Source organism: Sinocyclocheilus grahami, unplaced genomic scaffold (assembly GCF_001515645.1).
Source record: "Sinocyclocheilus grahami isolate Dianchi unplaced genomic scaffold, SAMN03320097.WGS_v1.1 scaffold178.1, whole genome shotgun sequence".
NCBI lineage: Eukaryota > Metazoa > Chordata > Actinopteri > Cypriniformes > Cyprinidae > Sinocyclocheilus > Sinocyclocheilus grahami.
Window position 1 is genome coordinate 591035 of NW_015505357.1, and position 22145 is coordinate 613179.

General features: G+C 36.8%; 3 protein-coding genes across 4 annotated transcripts; all 3 read right to left on the minus strand.

Annotated features, from left to right (window-relative positions):
* LOC107593970 (homeobox protein Hox-C8a-like) lies at window positions 1–17010 on the minus strand. 2 transcript variants are annotated; one of them, XM_016283884.1, is made up of 3 exons: window positions 16636–17010; window positions 2887–3286; window positions 1–1584 (listed from the first exon to the last, which is right to left on the minus strand). In XM_016283884.1, the coding sequence occupies exons 1-3, from the start codon at window positions 16672–16674 to the stop codon at window positions 1250–1252; spliced, it is 774 nt and encodes a 257-aa protein (XP_016139370.1). In that variant the 5' UTR covers window positions 16675–17010; the 3' UTR covers window positions 1–1249. The 2 variants fall into 2 exon arrangements, with proteins under 2 accessions (XP_016139370.1, XP_016139371.1); XM_016283885.1 differs by lacking the exon at window positions 16636–17010 and having other exon boundaries at window positions 2887–3646.
* hoxc9a (homeobox C9a) lies at window positions 6913–10202 on the minus strand. Its single transcript, XM_016283882.1, has 2 exons — window positions 8776–10202; window positions 6913–7675 (listed from the first exon to the last, which is right to left on the minus strand). Exons 1-2 carry the CDS (start codon window positions 9341–9343, stop codon window positions 7431–7433), a joined length of 813 nt encoding a protein of 270 aa, XP_016139368.1. The 5' UTR covers window positions 9344–10202; the 3' UTR covers window positions 6913–7430.
* Window positions 17011–17112: 102 nt separating the features above from the next.
* LOC107593968 (homeobox protein Hox-C10a-like) lies at window positions 17113–20720 on the minus strand. Its single transcript, XM_016283881.1, has 2 exons — window positions 19628–20720; window positions 17113–17933 (listed from the first exon to the last, which is right to left on the minus strand). The coding sequence occupies exons 1-2, from the start codon at window positions 20364–20366 to the stop codon at window positions 17659–17661; spliced, it is 1014 nt and encodes a 337-aa protein (XP_016139367.1). The 5' UTR covers window positions 20367–20720; the 3' UTR covers window positions 17113–17658.
* Between the last annotated feature and the right edge of the window lie 1425 nt (window positions 20721–22145).

A 22145-nucleotide genomic window follows, 5' to 3' on the forward strand; every position in this document is an offset into this window, starting at 1 on the left:
GGACACACAAGAATTTGTCTATATTCACACGAGGAACACAAGTAAAACGAGCATATTGATAACAGCAAGATATTACAAGACGTACATGAAGGTTATACTCAGTGCAATTCAAAATCTACGCTATAACACCAGCACGATAAACGACTCTCTTTCCTTAGGTAAGGTAGGGTAGTAATTAGCGTGTTTATTGATCTACACATAAATGTGCATTTTCTATAGGCAGTTTAAGTTGTTGGGGGAAATGTCTAAATATTTTCAACAAAGCAGCATGTAGAATAAATTCATTCATTCATTCTTGCTAGCAAAACTTTGTTTTTAGGTAGTGCCACAATCTTTTAAAATAGTTAAGATTGGCTTCGAGCTATTCATGTCTTCCGCAGACGTCGAAGAGCTCGATGATAATAATAAGTGTTTAAAGGGTAAATTACATAACTTATGTTTAATATACTACAAAACAAGAGTCTATGAAATCTCTAGGTAGAAATGTATATTGCAAATTTCCCATGATTAGGTAGCTTCTTTCGAGATTTTCAAACGATTGCAATCTCTAGTGAGTCCGATAAAATAATCGAAAAAATACAAACTGTAACCTCGCCCACTCACATAGAATAACAATAAAGAACAGTTAAGTAATCGATAAAGTATGTAATACAGAATGCATTTTCTACACTTGCCACCCCCTTTCTCCGTACACATGGCACTAATGCAATATTGCCATATTCGGATTGCAGAAATAGTGTTAAACTGAACACATAATCTATTCTTCTGTCAATTTGATTCGTAATGTCAGCATGTTGTGGCCTGATTTTATATACAAGACCAATCGTTTTTAAAAGTGACAAGCTGATGCAATTATTTCAGTATTTCAATTAGTTGCATCTTAGTCAATTTTACCCCCCAAACATCCTCATCAAGTATGAAATAAATGTTTAATTCCGTTATATGCTTCTCATGCTGCTTACATTTCATTAAGTAAAACGATGGGTTATTGTGTAGCTTTTAGTCTGTCTCTGAGTAATTTGTCAAATACACAGATCCACTTTTCGCTAATGGTAAAAGTCCTCGTGTGTTGGTGAAAAAAAACGCTTTTTTTTTCTTTGGGCAGGTTTTAGGGTACTTTTGTATAGAGGGGGATTTTCTCACTTTTTGACCCAACTGTTTGTAATAAAATTGGCGCGTCTTCTCTTTCATTGCCCATTCGCGAGACCTCTTCAATATCTGCCATATAACCATAAAAAAGACCATAAAATCACTCCTTGCTTTCCTCTTTCTCTTCCGTTTCCTTGTCTTCTCCTTCCTCCACTTCACCGTCCTCGTTGCCCTCTTCTTCGGCCTCTGCCTCTGCCTCTGCCTCAGCCTCAGCCTCTCCTCTCTGGCCCGGAAATTTGTCTTTGTTATTTTCCTTTTTCCACTTCATTCGGCGATTCTGAAACCAGATCTTCACCTGCCGTTCAGTTAAGCTCAGCGCGTGGGACACTTCAATACGGCGCTTGCGTGTGAGGTATGGGTTGAAGAGGAACTCTTTCTCCAGCTCAAGAGTCTGGTAACGGCTGTATGTCTGCCTTCCATTGCGTCTCCCAGGAGCTTTGGAGGGAAACAAAACTATATGTCAATTACATGTCTTCATCGCTTCTTTCTCTTTCCATTGACATATTCTGGGATGCAGTTACAAAAACATTAAGGAAACATCAGTATAAAGCTGCAAGCACGTCTGTTTACATGTGCAAACAACAATTAATAAACGGTTAGAATTGTTAAAAAAAAAAATAATAATTTTTCTTTCTTTTCCCCCTAAAATATACACCCACACACCTCAACTCACGGCACATTAAAGACAAATACTGGAACAAAATAGAATTTGTTTGCGTCACTGTGTGCCTTATAGTACGATTTGCACTAGAACATATTGAAATATATCAGTTGTTTGCAGACACTGCAGTTTTCTAGGGGATATATCCAATATGCTTCTATACAGTGGCTTTCCTATTAGTAGATCTATGTCACATAATTTGATTTCTCCAATAAATGCGCCGTTTCTATAATTGACTTAGACCTCAGCTTTATTTCAGATCAGTAACGCACAGAATTTCACTTAACCTGGCGCTGGCGAGCGAGTGCGCGCGCGCGCGCGACACACACATAAACACACAGACACAGACACACAAAACACAGACAGACAGACACGCACGCACACACACGCACACACACACACACACACAGGTTTTCGTAGTATCCGTCACTCAAACAAAATAAATAGATGGAACACAGTTATGTACTCATTCAGGTTCATTACGAGTTTGTTTAAAATAAAAGTAGGCTAATACATCTCAGTGAGACTCGAATACACTTGACATTAGTACGTGTTAAAAAGTTTGATTTTAGAATATAATTTGATCGGCAGACTGTTTTTCTTTTTGTTTTGTTTTTCTCCCTCAACAAGAAGGAAACGCAGACCAATGAAAACAGTCGAACAATGTCAATTTAAATCAAACAAACTGACACGAACTTTTTTCCATTACTGTTTACCACTACACGTTACAATCACAAATCCCTTCACTTTCCTTTTAGTCGTTACACATTTTGATAAAATAAGTAATAATTTCAAAACATGGCGAGAATAACCTGAGTTCGGATAACCTCCATCCAGTTCTGTGTCCACACAGTCTAGTCAATATCAAAACCAATACATTCGTTTTTACAAATTTTCAATGATGGTCCAGTGAGGTAAACAAATACAAAATGCTGCAATATCTATTATTAAGTACAGTTTCGCAACCTGAAAAGCATAACCCACCTGTGTTTATGAACACTGAACGCTCTTGACACACTGACGCAGTCACACAGACACAGTAAATGAACAGAATGTGAAATAGTAAGAGCTCTAACCGTGAGGCCGCATCCATGGGAACATGAGGCTCGGAGAGGAGTTCTGACTTAAGTGGCCTTGTCCTTCTCCAGGGTTAGTGCTATTGGACGATTTACAGTCTGGGTATTGCGCTAAGCTGGCCTCTTGCTGGGTACCATAAAGCGATTGCCTCGGAAGAGCTTCATATCCATAAAATTTCGTAGCGTCTCCGTGACATGCCAATGCACAAGGGTTCTGTTGATAGCCGGGGTTGGATATACCTGTGGTTCCGTGATGGAAAAAGTCCTGTACGTGATGCGACGGGTGTTGAAAACCCGGCGCAGCTGCTCCATGTCCGTATACAAGCGTGTGGCTTCGGGCAACGCTCTGTGGAAACCTGCAGTCGTAGTAAGTTGGCTCTAATGTTTCGCCGCCTTTGTACTTGGAAAAAAGAGGGTTAACAAAATAAGAGCTCATGTTTATCTTGCATTAAAAAGAGTCAGTCTGTTTGAAAAACAAAAATAATTTCCCCTCCCTAGATGTTGGCAACCTATTGTTGCAGTTCCAAATGGCATGCAACGCAGACAGAGCAACCGGAACTAGATGGAGAAATGCTGCCCCTTCGGACAATCTGAGGCAGCTCCCACTTCAGCTCCACTCGCTTAGTCTCTCTCTCTCTTCCTATCGCCAGCCTTTTCCTTTTGCAGCCTCAAATCATGGCGTGCACGGTGGATGTGTGTTAAGGTTAAAGCTGGCTAGCTCCGACGGCTCAGTCACAAGCTCGTACTTTTTTTTGCCTCCCACCAGCCACCCCCACTACAATGAGACCCCCCCACCCCTTGTCCCCTACACCCCACCCTTTGGCTCCTCATCTTTCCAGAGCGTCCACAGGCGTCTACCTTGAAGGGGGAAACACAGTTGTCTGTGTTTTTTTTATTATCATTGAATAACATCGGCTGCACGTATTTAATGAAGCAATCATTTAAGTTTTTAATGTCTGCTTTTTAACATAACCGCAAGCTGCGGCGGCTTCATACTGGTCGTACTGGTCATTTTAGACCTGCGGTCACGTTGAAACAATTTGTCTGGTATTTCATTTATGATAGAACTAGGTATCTTTTTTTTTTTTTTTTTTTTTAAAAGACCATGTGTACGCTCCGACCATTACACATCCATTCTGAAGGGTTCATAAGGTTGTGTATCGAGCCATAACCCACAGGGTCAACATTAGGCTACTCAAGTTTACGAACATTACGAAGAAACGGCTACAACGATTGACACAGCATACCAGCTAACTAAACACAAATTACAATAATTATGTCAATGGAAAATATGTAACATTTTAAGCCTATTATTAATTAAGATTATTTATTATTGCTGCCGCCGCTGCTGCTGCTATTATTAAAGTTGTGACAATTAATTGTGACGCCTACTTTGATTATTTGTGTTAGACTGCTAACAAACACACACACACAGAAAAGCTGAACACGCAAGCCTCTCTTGGCCCTCCTAAACCATACTAAAAAGTTGTAAATCTGCCGCACTGACACAATAAAATTGCGCAATAGATGCCTCGTTATTTTACTAGACACATTAATGGCGTGTTGTTTATTTCAGCTTTGCTCATTTAAAGTCCTTCCCAAAATATGAGCATGTGGTTTTGTGTCGTTACTTGACAATTTTTACACTTCGTTGTTAAACGGGAAAGGCACACACAGGAAATTTATAGACATCTCACAGTCTATAAAGATGCAGATTCTGGGTCATTGTCTCACTTACAGGAACATAGCTACCATGAAGTAGGCCTATTTATTTTTTTGCAACGAAAAAAAAAAGTAATAAAACAGTAATTGGGTAAATAATTTTATTCAATTAAAAAAACGAATGCGTTTTAGTTATAGATACAATTATTTTAATAATCGATATTATTATTGTTGTTATTAGATTTTGTTTTTATAAAAATAATTTATTTACGAATTTAAGTATGTTTCACACTGTTGTCTAAAAGGGAAAATTAAACTAAAACTTAAAGGCCCTGATTAAAAATCAATGTCATCTTTAAAACATCAAATATGGGAGTGTTGTACGCTAGTCAAACAAGTGGCACAGACGAACATGCTTTCAAAAATAAAAACGGTATCCAAAATAAGTAAATAAATAAAAAGCATAGGCTACCCTGCGACATTTGTAAACAAGATCTCGTATGAGACAAAATGTTACGATTTCCCAGCGCCTTCAATAAATTATGTCAGCTATATAAGCTACTGAAGCGTTAAAACCGACACGGTGCTTTCTAAAAGCATCTTCGGATTTTGACAAAACAAAAGAAAGACGGAGGAGTGTGAAAAGCATCATAGCATCAACATTCGAGACATAAAAACTACATTAAAAATAATAAAGTAAACAATTGTTTCAAGAATATGATAACGATGGTGTGACTGTAAATTTTATTACTTTAGCGTGTCGACATTTGTTATTTTAAAGCCAAAATTGTGATAAGGCCATTCTTTCAGCACTCTTCTTGTAGCACACTCCCTAGCGGCCCAAAATGCTCTAACTGTGAGTCAATAGCGCCATCTAGTGTGCTTGGGGGTAACTTTTACAAATGATCATTGACTGGAGGCCAAGGCCACACAATTCGTACCGCAAAACAGTTATCCAAATAAATTAGGACAATGACAGAAAGCCTATTTGAATGCACCTTTATGTGAATCTTTGGACTGTGAAAACACATAAGCAGTACCGAATACATGATTTAAAGGTTGCAGCACCAGTATGGACACTGTCAATTAGCTTTACAAGCATGTGTTAAGTGAAAACTAATCTTTTTCGGTTTAGCGCCGTTTAAAGTCTTGGAGTGACTTCTCCAAGGTGGATTGCTTTTGCCTCTAGTTAGCCCAAAGGACTAAATGTCTTTGCAGAGCTCTTTGAGAGGGTCCACCACCAACGTCCATTAAACCATAAAGTAATTTAGCCCAGACGTCTAGCCAGTTAGCCAGGTTGGCTTTGTTCGTCTGCATCCGAGACAAACAACACCAAGCTCCAACAGGGTTGTAAAACTAGCATTTTTGTTCTGGGGCGGAAACGTGGTCGATCGGGCTTTTTGAAATAGCCGCATCCTGTTCGTATTGTTAAGGCCCACAAAAAGGCCATTTCAACCCAGCATAAGGCTAGTGCTAAACATATGAACTTTAATTATATCTATTACACATATGCTAATCGTATATAAATAAGTGCAAAATATTAACATCAGACGATTTTACAATTACGCATGTTGCAGTTACCGTGGTGATTGAAGAGTTTAGTCATAAATTTAAAAAAAAGTTAAAAAAAAATTCACAGGTCTCTTTAAAATAATTTAAGTTCAAACACGCGGATCCTACATGGCCTTCAAACCTCTTTCATTTTACTAAGCCCTCGGTCTAATTAAAGCAAGCCATTGTTGTTGTAGTTAATGTTTTTGATTTATTTTTAATTTATTTATTTGCTCAAGGTTGTTGACATTTCTGTAAAACATTTATGTATTTTGTGGATCTGACATATCGGTACCACCGATTTAAACAGCGGTATACTGGCTACTTTTTTTCCTTTGAAAAGTTGTCATATTAATTCACATAAAACTACAATTACAAACAACAATGATAATTATCTATTTATGTGTTGTATTTAAATGTCAAAATAAAATTAAATCGAATTTAAAATGAGGAAAAAGGGTTTCAGTGCTTGGAAACTGGCTTGCAATTAAATACCAAAATAAGTCAATAAATAAGGCACGGGAGTGAATGAGGCCTTCCACAGGCGTTTCGGTATTTGATCTTTGTGGGATGTGCAAATTCGATATTTCGACGGTCACACTAACAACCTCTTTACAATGGCCTTGCCATCGTACACTTACTCCAACCTCGATACTTTCCACATGAGAACATTGTATGTGTAGGCCAAACACTATTCTATAACTGGATAGCACACATTTAACTCGTTCTTGAAAACTGCATGCCTTGTGCGGTCAAATAAATGGAATGAGACACAAAAGTAATATTAACATGGTTGTATATATTTGGATATATCTACAATCTATGATGAAACTCATTTACAGTTTAAAGAATGTAAAATACACAAACAGGTACATCAGAAACAAACTAAGCACATCGACGCAAACACGAATATGTTTTTAACTACAGAATTGTTATTCTTTATAAAATCCTCCTACAAATAATGGAAGCATATAGAAAAGAAACAACCACGTAGAGAGCATAAATTAGGAATTTGAAAATAAAGTAGTTCAAGTATTTTCTCGCTGAAACTTCGGGGCAGCCTCTCTGCAGAGTCCACTTTTGTATTTGTGAGTAAAGAAATGTTATGTAAATCCAAACTACGTATAGTATTAATATGACTTACGTCAGGATGGTAAAATTACACTTACATTAAATCATACTTATATCATAACGTTTTGAAGGACATCCATATAGGATAGCCTTTTCGTTTTCTCTGTTCCTGTTATGGGCCGGAGGTGCAAATGTTAAGACTCATAACGACACTAAATTATGATTTTCCTTCAGTCTTTTTCTGATGAGTGACTTTTGGTCTATTGTTCTTTACTGTCGTTTTTTTCTTTGTTCATTTTCTTCATCTTCATCCGTCGGTTCTGGAACCAGATTTTGACTTGTCGCTCCGTCAGATTCAGCACCCTTGCTACCTCATATCGCCGGTCTCTTGTGAGGTACATATTGAATAAAAATTCCTTTTCGAGTTCGAGTGTTTGATACTTGGTGTATGGACAACGCTTCTTTCGAGTTGAGCGCGCATGGATCCAGTTTGCCACAGGATTATCTGAAAAACAATGTATAAAAAGTGTGATTAAGTGCTGCTGTAAACAAACACGCTATCCAAAATAGACGAATGTCGCATTTTACTGGATTATAGATCCAAGTTTTTTCTTTCTTGCTTATGACAGCCGGACAGCCATGTGTATCAAGCTGTATATATTTTTTTCAATTGTAGCACCTAACAACATTTCTCATTTTTGATTAGTCTTCAATTAAATGTGCAGGCTTAATACGTGTAAATACCAGGTAATTTCATAGGAGGTCCCCCTATCTCTGTCTATTTCAAATAGCTTTGCTAACTCTTAGAGAGAAATGGCGCTGTAAACTGGTGAATGTACCTATTTGCTTTATAGGCCCATAAAAAAGCAAAGGCTTGTGACTCAAGCCTTCACAAGTCTGCGCTCAAAGTTCTGCTATGCAGTGAATGCACTGTGAACATTCCACGTGCTGTTTTTAATGTAAATGCTATGTTTCATTTATATATAAAAATAATATTTAAATGAACAGTTCAAAACAACAGCTCCCGGTTTTTAAATTTTTAATTGGACACTTCAGTAGTTATGTTATAATACAGTCCACGACAAGTAGCCTATAATTCAAAAGCAATTTAGTATTTATAGGTTATAATAAAATAGATCACACTTGAAACCTAAAATTATCTATGTAAATACATGATTTGAAATGTTAATCCTCGCTTTACAACCGCATGTATTGCTACTGAGCCAAAGGCAAGCTAAATTTATAAATTTGCACATTAAAAAAAAGCACAGCACAGTAAAGCACAGTAATATAAGTATATCGTACAAAAAAATCATGATAATGATAATGGTACGGCTATTTGTAAACATCACATGCAACCTTCTTTGCCAGACTTGGCTTTTTAGGAGACCATTTTTATAGCTCACACCCGTTTTACAACTCAATCCTATGGCGTTTGTCATCAATGGATAGCACCAAAGCAGACTTGAGTCGGCCGAGAACAGCACAGGGGATGAAAGGGTATAGAACTTGGTTTTACGACGGACAACAACCAACCACCAAGCGAACGCAATAAACTGGGAAGCATCGCATTCTCGGTTGTAAACAAGAATAGCTCTAACTTACTTGGGTCTAATTCAGGCTTGTCGTCTTTGTGCTTCCCGGAAGACAAACTCTCCGTCTCAGGCGATGGTGTGTTCTGCTGCTTTTCTCGAATGTCGACGGCGGAGCAGTAGAGATAATCCGTGTAAGTGCGTCCGTTCGAGCCCAAACAGTCTCCAGCACGGGGATCCTGGAAGGTGTCGGGCTTCAGCCCGTAGTGCCTGCTATTCCCTGCGTATCCTGGAAAAGACACGGTACCGGGGATAGGCTCCAGCCAAGAGCGAACGTACCTTGAGTCTGTGCCTAGGTGAGGTTGGTGAGTGTATGGATGGTAAACCACTGACGACTGGGAGTGAACAGGGGCCCACGAGGTAGTAAAGACTGGTGGTTTCGGGGCAAAGCTGCAAGACGGGTAATCCGCGCATTCCGGTACCAGGGGCGTCGGGCGTGAGCTGGAGGATATCGGACCAGTGGCTGTGAAACGACTCGCCAGAACATCCTCGCTCTCATGGTTGATCAAGGAATCCACATAATAATTACTTATGGGACCCGTAGCCGACATGGCGATGTTTCCCTTCTCTTTTACATGCATCCGATTATTATATGGAGAGTATGTGTACTTTTTTATCTGACCGTAGAACAATCAAGACAGGTAATTATTTCAGAAAGCTTCCCCAGCTGGGATTGGACGCCTATGGAACACGTGATTGCATTTACCCCCTGAAAAACTGCACAGTAGATCAATGCGCACGTTCTCCTGGAACAGCAATGCACTTCGAGCTTGCAGTAGGTTGCTTAATACTAATGTTGTCTTTTTTTTGCACCGAGCCTAAATATATGAAGATGGTGTGTTTCTAGTATATTGTGATGCAACTGATTAAGGTAAATAGTTATTTGTAGCCTTACGAAGCAGCAGAGTGTGTTAACGGTCTTAAAAAGGGCACTATTTGTTGGTGTAATCAATCTCTGTCGAGAAAATGCTACTGTGCTGTGGCTAGCCTTGTGCGCATCCCTCACTGCACAATGTTATTTATTAAAACAATTAGAAAAAAGTTTCTCAGTTTCACTATTAATTCTATATAATTGGAAAGGACCCAATGGAATAATTTGGACAAATATACGACTCTTGTGTTGTCTAGAGGGTTGCTTTTACGCACTGAAGTCCTGTTTTCCACGAGTTTCAAATAAATACAATTGGGATATCCCTCATAAAATGGAGTTTTAAACAAATCGGAGCGGTGGGAATAGTAAGACGCCTGAAAACGCACCACAACTGCGGCTATATTCGTCAAGTGGTCGTGCATGCTTTTATGTCCTTCAATAAATTTTTACGAGGACCATTTGATTGTTCATAAACGTGTCGTTAATAAAACTGCAGTTGAGTTCCTAATATAACATAAAACCAACACGCTTGTGAAAGACGTCTCATCAAACCTTTGTCGAATATACTAGAAAACAGACGAGTGACTGTTCACATAGCTCTTTAAATTGTGAGATAAAGCTAGGAAAAGGCGTTGTTAGATTTATCAATTTTACTGCGATATTTTTGAAAAGGCATCTGCATAACACAATCTAAACAAGTTTTGTAAATTCTTTGTACTTCCCGTTCCTTATCATTTTTTTTATGTAATTAGCCATTTTTGCGATTCTATCGAACTTAATTCTAGTTGTTGTAATACGAGACAAATTATCTTGTTAACTGAAAATAAAATGATATACTAAAACTAAACATAAAACTATGTGAAATATTTGTGAATGTAAATGTTTAGTTTCGTTTGGTTTCTTAATTTTGAATGATTAATACTGGCTCACACATAAACAGAAAAAAATATTCTACACATCTATTAAATAGGCTAATTTAACGCCATGCCGTTGTATAAAAATGACACCACTTGAACATTTTTTCAGTTAATATGTGACTCACTGTATTTTAGATTACATTTTTCTTCTAAGCGTATTGCGACACTTGTAAATCTGTTGATTTTGGTCTGCAGTCATTGTCAGTGTTAGGCCCAGTATGAAACCGGCCACATGAGGTCAGGCTTTTTTTCCGTCCTGTTTTTTGTGGGAACATCAGACATTATCAAAATATAGACACACCAAATAACAATACGTGGGCAATTCGGACTCTTAATATTACTTTTGTGCGGCAAAAAGTTATTAAAACGGTTACAATGTTATATTAGTTAAATAGTTTACAGAGACTCGACTCAAAGTAATTAGTGCCATTATGCCTCTCTTTTCAGTTGTAAAACAGCTTGTTACAGAGCTAATTAAAGTTTTTGATTAAGCAAAACAACTAAAAGCAAAAGGAAGCAAAGGACACTATATTTGTACTTTTATGCCGTTTCATTAACTCATTATGCGTTTTAAAGGAAGGCGTGGCAACTTTTTGATTGTGGCGTGAATTTGATTTCTCCTTGTAATATACTGCGGAATCAATATAATTTAGATTATCTGAACAAAAGTGAAAACAAAATCTCACAGTATAAATAATTGAAAGCTTTGGTGGGAGGCTGTGGCATATTCATTGGATCAATGCATCTAATCAAATTGTTAGAATAACTGTGACATATACAGAACAAACATGTATAAAGTGTTTAATGTTACACATTCCTCAGCAACATCTGTAAATAACTGTAACACATATACAAAAACATAGGCTAAGTGCAGCTAAAGAGCCTTTATCTATGTGTTTCCGAGGGCGTGGTACCTTGATGCTAAAGTTGTTTCCATCGTCACTGTTTTTCACTTACGTTTATTTATTAATTTAAATGTTTTTCTTATTATGGTGTTCTAATGTTGTTAATGTTAACATGATACATGTACAAATGCAATTTGTTTGATGATATAATGTTGTTTTGAAATGAACGATTTTTTATGAAAATAAAAAAACAGTGTTTAATTGTTTGATGAGTGTCTTTGAAACTTCTAACTAAAATTGTAATCTTTGTCCAGCCTCATTTAAAATTTCAGTTTTGTGTGCTATAAAATTATCTATAAAGAGATTAAAATTAATTCGGTGACTAACAAGGATATTTTTCACACCTGATATAAATTTTATAGTTAGAATACCAATTTTGTTACGCTCTGTCCCTCGAACAGGGGAGATATAATTTATAATTCGCTATGTGGTCGCATTCATTTATAGGATAACGATCTTGTGCTTAAACTGTACAAATCTGTGGAATATAGTATTCGCTGCAGTCTTGGCAGTTAAGCTGTGCAGGCTGACTCAGGATAAAAATGCACTGCGGTGCACACTGCACATTTACGAGTGCACTAGTGAGCTCACTGTTCGGTCCATCCCAAAATTTTACTTTTAGAACATCACACGGTTTATACACATTAGGCTATAACATACTTAAAAAAAAACGATACAGAGATTTACATGTACGTATCATATCTAAAACACAGCACTTTCCTGTGTGGCTAAAATACAGCACATTTCTTGTATATACGGTACAAGAAGCTGCTTATTCGCCCATGATCCCACTAATGCATTTCGTAGTCTCGTTATACTATAATAAACAATGGAGTTTTATATTGTAGCTACACATACATTTTTCTTGTATTAGCATAACTGAATCCTTCAAATGGGTTTTAAGTTGTCATTAAGAAACATCAGAGTACTTTCCATTCTGAGACAACAACAGCATGGCTGTATCATTGCTAACGCACTTTGATTTACGGGAATACATCAACATTAATCTCCAGTGTCTGTTATATAAAGTTAGGCTACTCTTTGATCGACTTCAGTATTTGCTTTAATACTGATGTTTATAGTAAAAACAAAACAAGGAGCAGGTTAAAATGATTATTTTCTTCAATATTTTATTTTTTTCTTAATTTATTTCAAGCAATAACATTTTTATTAATTAATTTATTTTTGCTTTGAAGTATAATGAGGAATGCTTACATATTGCAGTATACCTAGACCCATAGCACCACTGCGCCTAAAAAGACAATACGGTGTTAAAAGACAGATGTCGTACGTGTATCAATCCAGAATATTGGACTCCAAAATCATTCCACAATTTCATTATGTTATGTGTTAAAAATATAAGGTCCTGTACTAGTACTACGTTTTATATTTTATTGTACTTTAAGAAAAATAGCTTTGAGTGTGCCATGGTCATCATGCACATAATAATGCTCTATACCGTTTTCTTTAATGCATTCTGCTGAATATATAGTAAATTAAAACAAACATTTCTGTTTTTAGCAAATTTGTAATGTTGATTTCATATCATTAATTAAAAGTAACGATATAAATATGTTGTGTTTTTTAGTATCTTGTGCTTAGATGTCTTTGTAGCCTATTTCTTTACGGAGAGAACAAAAAATGTTCAGAGTTCAACTATATTGTTATAACAACTGGTAGACAGTCTCATATTACAGCATCATATTATTGCTTGTGGCCTTGGGCGACATAAACAGAAATACAGTAACAGCGCAAAGGTTCAACCTTTCACACAAGTAAGCTGAATTAATATAGCCTAATCAGTTAGCCTACTTGTCATATCCAAGTAAAGACACCAGCTAAGATAAAAAAATACTATTATATTAAATTCATACATGGTGTTGAAAAGCAGCACTGAACAGATAACCGAGTAAAAAACCTTTATAGCAAAGTAACTTGCTTTAGATAAACCCTTTTCATTTAGGTCTAGCTGCAATCAAACTTAGTTCCATACAAATGGAGAGATTATATAGCTACATAACAAAACGTGATTAATCTGAAAAGATTAATTCGTTTAAAATAACCACGTGTACTAAAATTTACTTCAGGTTTGTTCACTAAAAATACAAAGTAAAATAGTGAAGCAAAAGAGCTTAAATTAAAGCACAACGTAAAAAAAATCTTGCCAAATCTAAAGTCAGATTATCCTCATTCAAAGCCACTGAAAACTAACCAGCAATGATAATCTGTTAAATTATCGTCCAGTGTCTGATAGTAAACATCTTTTCAAATGCTTACATATAAAGGTCTGCACCAAATAGGCCATTGCTAACGCTACTACAGATACGCCATACGTTTGGAAATAGTACTCTATACTTCCGAACGCAAGCAATCATTTCAACTTATTTTATATATATACTAAGCAGAAGAAGGTGTTTTGATGTCCACCAATCCTTAGGCTATTTGAGGATATTGCCGCTATATCCGCATGCTAGGCGGCACGTAAACTAAATTCAGTGTAAATGGAGAGATTATATAGCTACATAACAAAACGTGATTAATCTGAAAAGATTAATTCGTTTAAAATAACCACGTGTACTAAAATTGACTTCAGGTTTGTTCACTAAAAATACAAAGTAAAATAGTGAAGCAAAAGAGCTTAAATTAAAGCACAACGTAAAAAAAATCTTGCCAAATCTAAAGTCAGATTATCCTCATTCAAAGCCACTGAAAACTAACCAGCAATGATAATCTGTTAAATTATCGTCCAGTGTCTGATAGTAAACATCTTTTCAAATGCTTACATATAAAGGTCTGCACCAAATAGGCCATTGCTAACGCTACTACAGATACGCCATACGTTTGGAAATAGTACTCTATACTTCCGAACGCAAGCAATCATTTCAACTTATTTTATATATATACTAAGCAGAAGAAGGTGTTTTGATGTCCACCAATCCTTAGGCTATTTGAGGATATTGCCGCTATATCCGCATGCTAGGCGGCAGTGTCCTGTGGGGCTATTACGCGTGCTGTAAACTCTTTGTTGGTGACGCATTCCAGAGGAGAACCCCATTCACTCAACTGAATGAAAATGACTTTGGATTCCAGACTGTCTCCTCCCGTCGCAAAACAGCTGAAGGGAGGGGAGGGGTTAAAAAAACAAGCATATATGGTGAAATCCAAAGACTACTCAAGACAAGTCGCTGATGAGGCCCTTTACAACAAACAACTTTACCAATAACATTACCTTAACTAAATTAGCTTATTATTTCCACATATTATACAGCTGATATGGCTTTAGAAGGTACTGATGTCTCCTTACTACTGTACAGTGTATAATATAACGTCATAGCACAAATTCCCGCTTATTAATGTGGGGTAACCCCAAACCCACACATCTAGACTGATTTATAATAAATAAATATATATATTTAGAAATATTTAACTTTAAAAAATCTGAAGACACGTTCCGCAATGCACCTAACTAATCAACAAACAAATTAAACAAAATAAACAAAGGCACTATAAATATAGAATAAACATATTGTACCTTATTAATTACAGAAAAAACAGTGAGTATATAAAATCATCCAAAGCTAAAACGTTTCAAATCGTCATTATTATGTTGATATACAGAATAGTATATAGAATAAATATACATTAGGTTACACTAAATAATTTTTTAAGGTCTGATCTCCCCGAGGAAGCCACACAGGTTCACTGTTTATAGTGTACAGAAGCTACAGGTCAAACATTGTCTGCCATGGATGCTAGCCACAGTAAGTCTGTTGTGGCAAAGCTTTTTAATGTGGTTTTGCATGTGCTATTATTACTAACCACTGCTACTGTTCATGTTGCTGTTATGCAAATATAAGTAGTGTTTAAACGGCCTTTTACAAATGAAGTTTTACTTTTTGAGCCTGGCCGTTTACAGGTTAAAAAGTGTGTGGTTGGCCCACATGAAAAAGTAGCGTAGCACTTCAAAATAGCTGATTAATTTTCCATTTATATATATATATATATATATATATGTATATATATATATATTAGATAGATAGATAGATAGATAGATAGATAGATAGATATTCTGTTTTCATAACTGTCCGTCAGTCCATCATTTTTCTTTTTTCTTTTTTAGAAACTGTAATTTCTTGCTACCACCTCAGTCACTATCATTTCAAATTTTTTAAAAAGTGTCTAAAACACTGGAATAAAAGAATGAGCCACGGAATAAGGAACGGGCTAAATTTGCCCCATGATGTTAACAGTCCTTTCTCCCTCTGAGAGTCTAAATTCTCTTTTACAGCCCGACACATAAAGGCGAGCAAAGGAGAAAAAGAGCCCGCTGTGGCTATAATCGTTCAGTTCATTTACAATGCCATTTGCGGAAACTTCATTGCACAGGGTGTAATTTAACGGCAATTGTCGCCCTTGATGAAGACGAACTGACGTAATCAGGGCAGTTTCTTGTTGTCGAGCCAGGAAGCCAATCCCAACAACATGAAACTACCTAAACCACGCACCAGCCGCGCGTAACGGCGTTATCCACAGGAGGAGACAAACAGCAAACTCTGCACAGATAAGTAAGGATTTTACTCCATTCCTCAGAGCCTCGAGCGGTAATTTAATCAAACATCGTGTATGATGGTTCTATTATAATAGATAGATAGTTCTGCTATGCCTGAAAGGCTATAGCTTTGGGTAGTTTCGAAAATTGACACCAAATTGAACACCAATTGACACTTCTATCAACCAGCATTGCTATTTCCAACACAAAAATGTCTACGATTCAGAGAGACACACTGCCAAATTAGTTGCATGCAAATGAGTATAGACCTTCAACAGGAACGACAGTCAAACGTGTTTTCTGTGGCTTTTTGCAGACCAGGAAAGTGATCAAATTAAAAATTAAATTGTAGTAAAAAGAGAATAATTGTCCTACAGTGGGACTGCAAATAGTTGATGTTTATTTATAACACGTCAGTGTAAGTAGATCTCCACAACTTTAACTTGGAAGATGGGGCGCAATTACCACAGAAACACTCTCTTATCAACAACTGTCAGAAGCACTGAGAGCAAAGTCCACATCTCAAGAAATTCGTTCAAATCAAAGCTGTTATCCATGTCAGCGCTTGAGGGTATCCAGAATAGCCTCCCTCGAGCTCAATCGATAAAAAATAAGGAAAACGTTATCCTACCTTGAACGTTCTGCACACGGTCTGATTAACGTAGCTCATAGGATCCACTCATTCATTCACCGCCGCTGTAGGTCTTTCATTCTTCCGTGTTCAGTCCATCGTATCATAGCGTTCCATTACTCCATAAAGAAAGGTTCCTGGTTCCAAAACAGCCAGGCAGACCGCAGAGCGCGTCAGTGAGGCCAGCACATTGCAGTTCCGAGTATGTGAATTAGCCCTCCTCCACTCACCTTTTAATGCATCTTTACTGCAGCAGCACATTATATTTGCAGATCATAAAATCCACCCCCAGCGCTTTCCAGGACCGTCATGACATTACAATTTTATGACCTTGACTTACTGTGGTCACCTGGATAATATTTAAATCAACGTTATGGGTCTCCCTCTCATACTGAAAGTGCTATGCACTTTCTCCTTCTGCCTCTCTTCCCTGTCTTCGCCCAAAATTTCTCTGTCACCATAATACAGGAGAAAATATGCAAGGGGAAGGACATACCAGGACATTATATTTTCCCACCCCGTTTTATTTATCAGCCTCTCGAGTTAAACATCAAATTGACAAATACACGTCAAAGAACAAAGCATGCAAAATACACAGCGCGCATTGTAGGACAAGCGCACTGACAGCAAACAAACTAATCTAAGACATCGAATGGACATCTCGTTCATATATTCGGAGTTAAGTTTTTTTTTAATTACAAATCTGCCACGAATATTTGCACGAAGCATCCTTTTCCTACTCTACTGGCATAATTACAATTATTATTCTGATCTGTTCAACAATGATAAATTAGGTTCGGATGTAAACTAGATAGGCCTATTGTTTGCAGGATCTTTCAGTCCCTTTGCATTAAAAGTCATGGGCCAGTGCTTTGCTGTTCTGTATTTGTATGTGTGCGTGAGTCTGTGAATGCAAAAGGAAAAATCTGAAAAAATAGAGATTAAATAATAGAGAGGGGCTGAACGTGGGAAACGCGAGAGAGCATGTAATTTCTTATTTCTTCCTTTGTCTGTCTTAAGCGCTCAGTTGAAACTATAGCCGGTTAGCTCTCGGACGCGACTTTCTCTGTTGAGCTTCTTTAGCTTCATCCTTCTGTTTTGGAACCAGATCTTGACCTGTCTGTCTGTGAGGTTGATACTCTTGCTGATCTCCAGACGGCGCTCTCGAGTCAAGTACATGTTGAACAAGAACTCCTTCTCTAGCTCAAGTGTCTGATGCTTTGTGTAAGGACATCTCTTCTTTCGTCCACTTTTCGCTTTTAGCCAGTTCCCCGTGGTTTTTTCCAATTTAGCCTCATCTACAGAAGTAAACAATAGAGAGAGAAAAACTGTTATACCAGAGTATGATTGCAAGATAGAACTGACTGTGACGCTACAAATGCTCGCTTGACTAAATTTTGTTTCCCCACAAAATATTCATATACTTTTTTTGGTCATCAGAATAAACATTATGCCGAATTTATTGCACTTCAGAGTCTACAGTTTATGATCTAAGGGTTTAATTTAAAAATTGCCTTATTCTTAGCAATATCAAAGCTATGCAGTGATGACGATTCCCCCATTTCGCTCATTTAACATCTGATATTTTCTTTTACGAATTTTCAATTATTATCTGCAAATTGTTGTACTTTTAAAAAAACAAACATTTCCGTCCAGTTTCACAATTTTAATTGTTTGATTTTAGTCTCTTTTGGTCATCGGCCTGGAATTACCTTTAATTGAAACGCCATCTACCAAAACAGAAAATAATTTTCTTAAACTAAATAATGATTAATATGCAAATTACACAAAGTCATATAAAACATTTATTTTCATGTTTGGCTAATTTGTCATGTTAAATTAACAAAAAATCAGCCAAGACTTCAAAACAAAAGACGCAGCTGTTTCAGATGAAACAACTTGTGTGTTAATACTGCAGATTTCATAAAATGTCATACTTAGCCTACCTAACATGTTAAAAACGGGAATTAAACAAGAAAATGAAATAAGAATTAAACATAATTTAACTACTTGTGTGAGCATAATAGGGCTTAGTAAGCTAAATAAAGACGTCAGAATTGTTTGTCGTATCCCTCAGTTATATCAGTTACACATTTAGTAAACCACAGGCATTTATTTAATTATTTTAGGACCACACACTGATTTCAAATTTCCTTTGTAAGATTTGAATGGAATGGTTTACATTTTATAACGACAGATTACAAAAACAATATTACAATGTAAGCGCAAAAATGCCTTGTTAATTAAATGCCTTGTTAATTAAATGTTTTAAATAAACTTTATTTATTTAAACGCCAATTGTTTTTTTTTTCGTTCAATGTCTACAAAATTCTATACAAATATTTACTAGTACCATCAAGTAATTATGCAAACTAATTGAATTTCTAATTCTTAATTTAAACCTGTATGAAAAAAAATAAACAAAACAAAATACTGAATTACATACATTTACATGCATTTGTGCGGGGGATGCGGTGAAGATGTCATTTTTATTTCCCTACACTATTGCGGGTATAACTGAATGTGCCTGTAAACAACCAACTGGAGTGCAATAAAAAAAATCTAATTTAATAGAATTTAACGGATTAGCGTGTACTGTTTTGTTTTGTTATGCTTGCGTGGATGTGTAAGAGCGCACTTTAACACAGGTTGTTAATCCTAAAGTGATCCTGTTTATATCAGTGCCAATACCTATTTTTATTTTGGCAACGGTGTTAAACGCCGTTTCAATTTTAAGTAGTCCTGATATTGTTTAACTGACTGCTGTTCTGTAAAAACAGACGAACAACCCATGTGGGCCTGTAAGACACAGTTATGATGCACACAGGGACCGAACAGTCTTCGGTGCAACAAGCTAAAAGGTCTTCTACTTTGACGTGCAACTTGGTTGTCATTTCACATGTTGTTGCCTGCATAGAAGGGAGCGCGCTGTTATTGTGTGTGTGTGTGTAGTAGTAGTAGAGGGAGAGAGAGAGAAGGAATTAGTTATCACCTTTCAATTCGCTCTCGGAATCATCAGTACAACTGTCTGTTTTTGAGACACTCTCCTCTTTTCTAGTCTGTCTCTGATTCATGTCGTCTTCCTGCGTATTCCCTCCCTTGTCTTCTGGGTCCTGCCTTGCTTTGCTGCTTTTGACATAGGAATCTGCAGCTACTGCTTCAACAGGCGTGGATATTCTGGCTATTGGGTTAAAGTCCGAGCCGAACTCATCTCCATGGTGGCCCCTTTCACTGGCGTACACCTGGCTCCGTCGGAAATAATCGGGGGTGGAGACGGCGCTTTGATTCGGGTGGCTGTTATTGTCTCCCAGACGGATGTAGGTGGATTTCTCGGCGGACTCCTTAGCGCTGTCGATATCAGGCTGGTAAAGACAAGAAATTGCTTCCTCTTTCACATTACTGGCTGGAAACGAGTATGGGTGCAAAGGCTGGGCAACAGGTTGTGAGCCTCTGTAAGTTTTAGAGCCTGCGATCCAAGTGTCCCGCTGCGACAGGTAATGTGAGTGCTGGTAACTGCTGAGATGCATCCCAGTCGGTTGCAGATCATCCCGTTTGGAGAGAGGGGTACCAACAATGCCAAAACTACCCATCATGGAGCAACCATATTCTGCAGACGTTTGCATATACATTCCGGAGTTAGTGGAATAGCTCTCACCTCTGTAAGGAGACGTTCCTCCCACCAGCGAGTCCATCAGGAATGTGTTGGCTGCCACGTTGTTCGGGCATGACATTTTGCTACTTGACTTGTTTTTCTTTTGATTCAAAACAAGCTCCTTTATGCCGAAGTGGATAAGGACAGTAGGACGCTGACATCTTTTGGGGGGGCGAAAAATATCAGCAACATAATTATGGATTCAAGGCGCTTTGTCATGTGATTTTCAGACCAATAGGGTTTTGTAAGTGGCCTTGATGCGCCAGACCGTCTTGACGTCACTGGGGTCAAGTTGTTGAATTTATGTGCTACAGCATGGAGCAATGGCGCCATCTAGCCGATTTTTACGGACAAGGAAAGCAACAACAGAACAAAGAACAATCGCTGTCTTCAGATATAGCCTACAGTTACGTGGCTTATGCGTCTGCAAAAGAAAGAGAGAGGCAAGTAAATTAAACAGTTCATGGAAATTAAAGAAATGTATTACAAAGTTAATCAAAATAAAGAATGGGTAATACTATACACTTTTATAAGAATACATGTAGGCTCTGTTTTTAAAGTGGACATGCATTTTTATAGAATAGGGACGATGTTGACACATTCTAGTCTATTTTCCTCTCACGTTTTTAGTTAATATCGCTCTATTGCAAATTCCATTAGGTGGATTAATTACAAACGTTTATATTAAATATATTATACATTGCTGATTTGCTTTCTTTTTCTTTGTAAAATGAGATTATTATGTATTATGTTTTTCCTATCTTTTTCTGCATAATAAACTGACGTGCTGGATTTTTTAAATATATAGGAAAAACACATAAAAAGAGGAAGGTTTATTTATTATCTCCAAACTAAAACAATAACTTAATTTTTTATTTTTGATTGTACAGAAATGATCAAGAAGAACGTACATTTAGTTGCGTTTGCAGTGTTTTTTATCATTAGCTGTTCATAAATGAATGAAAAGCAAAATGAAAACTTTAAAATAAACTTTAAAATAATTCAGAGTGAATTACATGCAATTCCGTATTCCATATCCTACACTTTATTTTCCTTGTTGTTAGCGTTTCCTTTGTGAGTATTAAGTTAGTATGTAGAATTTTATCATACATTTTTGATTATATAATATATATAATCCCGGTTGCGTGTGAAACAATTTCCATTAGGAAGTTTTCGTCAAACAGATGGAATTTATTTTTCTGGTTCCTACGGTATTTCCTTGTATGCGCTTTACATACATGTGGTTTTCGATTTTAGTACAGATTTCAAAATTCATATCTTCAATTTCGTCTTCAACAGTTTCATATTATGCCGTTTTACCAAGTTGTATTGAATTAGCTAGATGATTGACATTACACAATGTAGGCTACTAGAGGAAAAAACGTAAAACTTACGTATTTTCATGTACTATGCTTGTGTAATTTTTGCTATTGCGTACAATAATTTATATAATTTGTATTTGTATTACCCCTTGGACTTGAATAATCTTTTCTGTGTTTGCTGGCAAATGCATTTCTCAACGAGGTCAGCGCCTGTGACCCAGCTTGAGACATGGGGGATTGTTTTGATTGGTCTGTTCTCTTGTCTATCACTCAGACTTTTAAGACAAACAAATATACTTTCATGACAGAATATGAACACATAGACTTTGAGGTTTTAGATCTCATCCACACTTTTCTTATTCAGTACGTAGCATAATTTGTTGTGCACACCAATATTTTTAACGTTTTATTGTATGTTTTATTATTAAATGCACAAGTTAACAAATGCACATTATTCAAAGGGATTACTATTAAAAAAATGTGTTTATCAAAGTGTGTGTGTGTGTGCGTGTATACACACACGCACACTATATATA

What these genes read in the sequence shown, in the direction of transcription:
- hoxc9a (XM_016283882.1), bottom strand. Translation starts at nt 9,343, where the DNA reads ATGCATGTAAAAGAGAAGGGAAACATCGCCATGTCGGCTACGGGTCCC. An exon ending in CAAGCCTGAATTAGACCCAA is followed by an intron (nt 7,676 to 8,775) that starts GTAAGTTAGAGC and finishes ATTGTTTTTCAG; the next exon opens with ATAATCCTGTGGCAAACTGG.
- LOC107593970 (XM_016283884.1), bottom strand. Translation starts at nt 16,674, where the DNA reads ATGAGCTACGTTAATCAGACCGTGTGCAGAACGTTCAAG. An exon ending in CCGTGTGCAGAACGTTCAAG is followed by an intron (nt 3,287 to 16,635) that starts GTAGGATAACGT and finishes CTTTTTTCCAAG; the next exon opens with TACAAAGGCGGCGAAACATT. An exon ending in CCCATGGATGCGGCCTCACG is followed by an intron (nt 1,585 to 2,886) that starts GTTAGAGCTCTT and finishes TTCCCTCCAAAG; the next exon opens with CTCCTGGGAGACGCAATGGA.
- LOC107593968 (XM_016283881.1), bottom strand. Translation starts at nt 20,366, where the DNA reads ATGTCATGCCCGAACAACGTGGCAGCCAACACATTCCTGATGGACTCG. An exon ending in TTCCGAGAGCGAATTGAAAG is followed by an intron (nt 17,934 to 19,627) that starts GTGATAACTAAT and finishes TTACTTCTGTAG; the next exon opens with ATGAGGCTAAATTGGAAAAA.